We start from the raw sequence: 3812 nt of genomic DNA, 5'->3' as shown, positions 1-3812 counted from the left end.
AAGCCATTTATCGAAGTGCAAAAATATTAAGGTACAACGACACACAGCCATCCAAATGAATTGTAGAAATTTCTTTGATCAATGAACTTATGATCAAAAACACCAATAATTAATAATGGTAAAGTTGGTCAATATCTGGTACAACCCACATTTAACATCAACAACAGTCTAAGATAAATGATGTAGGGCAACAAAATAACACAACTTCAACGAGTAAAACTAATGGATTTCCTGTAGTTATCTTGCAATCGTCATACATCAAAAATGAAGCCCAAGACTAAGTGCCAATTTCAATTCATAAAGTCCAATATAATTACATAACAAGAATGTAATCTTAAAAGTGTCTATATTTATTCTCATCCCTGTTGCAATTCAACACATTTGCTGGCTGTGACCAAATTGATTCAAGACCTAGGTCCAATGCAAAAGACATGTTGGTCCAAGTCAAAGAGGATAAAATTGTATCCTCTACCTTGCATTTTAATAACATGTAAGATAAGTTAAAAACAGAAAACTAGGAGAACCAAACTGACTAACAATCCTACTTTGTATACTCTTAGACACCATGCTCCTCACAGTCCCGGTATGTGGTTACTGTCTAGCAGATGAAATTCCTTTGTCAATGCTTGCTAGTAGTTCCTTTTTCAATTTCTCTAACCCAGATCTGCCAGGACAAATATATCCCACAAATAAGATTCTTCTCCAAATTGAAACGTGGAAAATATATTTAGATGTACCAATTCCTGCATATAAATTCATTCTCAGTCAGTATCCACTGACCTTTCATATGCACTCAATGGTCCTAACGGGTAAACTTCTTCGATACCAGCGCGACCCAGTCTTACTTTTGAAGCAAAAAAGGGTAGTTCAGTTACCTGTTATCAGCAGCATTGCAATTTTACACAAATGTGAATAATCATCAAACAGACAATCAAATTATGAGTAAAAATATTTTGAGGCCAGTCTTTGCTGTTCTTCATGACTATTATATACCTCTGATGCAACAAAAGCACATCGAACAATACCAGCGTCACCCCGCAAACCATGGAGGCAAGCATCGGCAAATTTAGCTGCTGCAAATGCCTGGATTCAACGAATAGATCATTACCCCTCTACTCGGTGACAAATCAAGAGAATTGCAGGGCAGAAATTATGAAAAAAACAATCAAACTAATATGGTGAATACAATTCAGAAAATCCCACCATGGACAAAGTTGCAGATCCTGTTCCAGCTTTTGCCTGGGATCACCATTAAGCAATATGAATTAGATAAAACAGCAGAAGGCGAACCATATAAAGAGTGATTGCTCAATTTGGCAGACCGATAAGTTGAAAAATTATAAGAAGATACGAACTCTAGATGCCCTTCTGCTTTACACCAATTAATAGACAACTGATAAATATTTACCTCAACAACCTCTGTGCCCCCATTTTGAATGCGATTTGTTAAGTATTCAACCTCTTCTTCGGTAAAAGAAAATGAAGGGTTGACCTGCATGCCGATATTAGACGATAGCTTCAGTTAGAAAAAATTAACCTCGTACCATACCGGTGAAAGCCTTAAAATGAAGGATTACAACCCAAAAAAAAAGTGGGAGATGAGAAAATCAAGTCGGATGCTAGAAATGAAGAAAGAACAGATTCACTTCTTCCCATCCGAGGGCAAGGAATTGACTGAAGAAGACGGAAATAAGGAAAAATATAGGGAAAAGATTCCTACTTAACATACACACAAAACAGAGAAAATTAATGATCTAAAACTAAGCGATATCAACCACCACAAACCATCCAAGAAACCAACAGAAGACAAAAATAATGATGAAGCAATATCTGCAAAGGAACACAAAATGCAGAGTCGCAGAAACAGTTAATAAGGACTCAGAAGATAATAAGAAATTCTCATAATTTCTATAAGTATTAAAAAGAGATGAAAAACAAAGCAGAAGCAAGAGGTAAATTAAGACATGCATCAGCAAGTTGTCTCAAGTAGCCTTATGGGCATGGCCGGTGCATTGTACACACAATTTTAGTTCAAAATGAAAAAAAACATATCAGTTAATGCCTTGAGTTGATATTAGCGAAATGATGCAACATATAAACATAAAGTCCTACCTATCCTGCTAGTTGTGGGAAATCATTTTTGAATACTGCAATAAACAAACCAGCACAAATAGAAGCACCCATTATTTTTGGGTTTCAAAATTCAAACCTGAGATAAAAGTGGAAGAATGGTGATTCCCGCATGTCCACCAACCACTGGAACATCAACCTCCTTTGGATCGACACCTACAACTTCAGCCTGTTCAACCAGAGCCACACAATTATCAATTTGGTACCTCCTTTACACTACCAACAATTTATTTTGAAATAAAAAGACCAGACATTCTGATGTCTCCAATGAATTTAGTGAAAAGGGTCAAGCAGATATCCAAATTGCGGAAAACCCATTAAAAAAATTGTTGGGAAAACAGCTGCTGAGTTCCTCAACGCCAGAATCTAAGTGTGGAAAGGAAGGTTAAGCTTGCATACCACGAAAGTATTTGCTCTAACAACGTCTAATGCTGTAACTCCCATCAAACGCTTAGGGTTATAGACACCGGCTCTTTTGAAAACCTCTGCTGCAATTGGCACAGTGGAATTGACTGGATTGCTGATAATATTCACAATTGCATTGGGACAGCATTTGGCTACCCCTTCGCACAGGGTGCGGACGATTCCCGCATTAATATTGAACAAATCGTCCCTAGTCATCCCGGGTTTCCGTGGAATTCCTGCAGGGATGATCACGAGATCCATTCCCACCAACGCTGCTTCCAGCTGCTCTTTGCCCACAAATCCACGCACCTAAAAAAAACACAAAAATTGTTACGATTAAGACCTAAAACGAAGCAAATAAGAAAGCCCTATTTCTCAAAATTGTACATACAACGGCGGTGGTGTCCATATGGCTGATATCTGCAGTGACGCCGGGGGTATTGACGACATCATAGAGGTGAAGGACTGAGACCAACGGATTCATTTTCATGAGCATGGAAAGGGGTTGTCCGATGCCGCCTGAGGCTCCGAGGACAGCCACCTTGAATCCAGACGCCCCACCTTTCGATCTGCAATCGATGCGCTCGAGTACTCCTTCATTCTGCAACTGCCCATCACACAGATTTCACAGCAACTCATTTTTAAGGGCTTAAACAGAGCAATTAACTTGGGATGTTGAAGTAAACTATTATCCGTCAAATTATGGATCACAAATATACCTGTGAATGCCCTGGATGGACGAGGTGAGCAGCAATTCGAGAGATTCGATCTCTGGTCCTGTGATCCATGGCGTGAAATGATTGTCTATTCAAATCTTCCTGCTTCTACACGGAATTTATATAAGAGAACGGGGGATAAGGATATATATTGAATAGAAAATTATTATGTGATCTGCTCACGTTATCTTTCTATAAACAGCACAAGGCTCCGTCGTCAGCCTGTGACTCTTTATTCGGTGGCCGTTTCAGTGTCCAATAATTCTGAAGAAATTCACTCGGATCATTCGGTATCTGATGTGGCCGGTCGGAGTCTTACATTATATATTCATTTCTATAAATATAAATTGGAAATCGCTTATATCATTTCTATGCATTTCAATAGGAAATCGCTTAAGTTTCGGATTTTGTGGCATATTTCTCAGTCAATCTAAATTTGATAGATATTTATTAGATTCAAAGTCGACAGAGATTTATTAGTGCCATTTTATTGTGTAGTTATGATTTTGAATATTTTAATGAATTTCAAATTATTTTAAATTACCTTATTTAAGTAAATAA

General features: G+C 37.9%; 1 protein-coding gene across 2 annotated transcripts; it reads right to left on the bottom strand.

The window, feature by feature from the left end:
• Nucleotides 1-265: 265 nt before the first annotated feature.
• Nucleotides 266-3579, bottom strand: LOC149259286 (malate dehydrogenase, glyoxysomal-like). Of its 2 annotated transcripts, none has more exons than XM_089418005.1 (9): nucleotides 3255-3579; nucleotides 2927-3136; nucleotides 2530-2844; nucleotides 2210-2299; nucleotides 1409-1492; nucleotides 1204-1239; nucleotides 994-1083; nucleotides 781-875; nucleotides 266-664 (listed from the first exon to the last, which is right to left on the bottom strand). In XM_089418005.1, the coding sequence occupies exons 1-9, from the start codon at nucleotides 3321-3323 to the stop codon at nucleotides 592-594; spliced, it is 1062 nt and encodes a 353-aa protein (XP_089274131.1). In that variant the 5' UTR covers nucleotides 3324-3579; the 3' UTR covers nucleotides 266-591. The 2 variants fall into 2 exon arrangements, with proteins under 2 accessions (XP_089274131.1, XP_089274128.1); XM_089418002.1 differs by having other exon boundaries at nucleotides 2927-3142; nucleotides 3255-3576.
• Between the last annotated feature and the right edge of the window lie 233 nt (nucleotides 3580-3812).

Source organism: Pinus tabuliformis, chromosome 6 (assembly GCF_031772625.1).
Source record: "Pinus tabuliformis cultivar Carrire ecotype Pingquan chromosome 6, CPIR1, whole genome shotgun sequence".
Classification (NCBI taxonomy): domain Eukaryota; kingdom Viridiplantae; phylum Streptophyta; class Pinopsida; order Pinales; family Pinaceae; genus Pinus; species Pinus tabuliformis.
This window is presented reverse-complemented; position numbering and strand designations above follow the sequence as displayed.

What these genes read in the sequence shown, in the direction of transcription:
- LOC149259286 (XM_089418002.1), bottom strand. Translation starts at nt 3,323, where the DNA reads ATGGATCACAGGACCAGAGATCGAATCTCTCGAATTGCTGCTCACCTC. An exon ending in GGGGCACAGAGGTTGTTGAG is followed by an intron (nt 1,240 to 1,408) that starts GTAAATATTTAT and finishes TGGTGATCCCAG; the next exon opens with GCAAAAGCTGGAACAGGATC. An exon ending in GATCTGCAACTTTGTCCATG is followed by an intron (nt 1,084 to 1,203) that starts GTGGGATTTTCT and finishes CGTTGAATCCAG; the next exon opens with GCATTTGCAGCAGCTAAATT.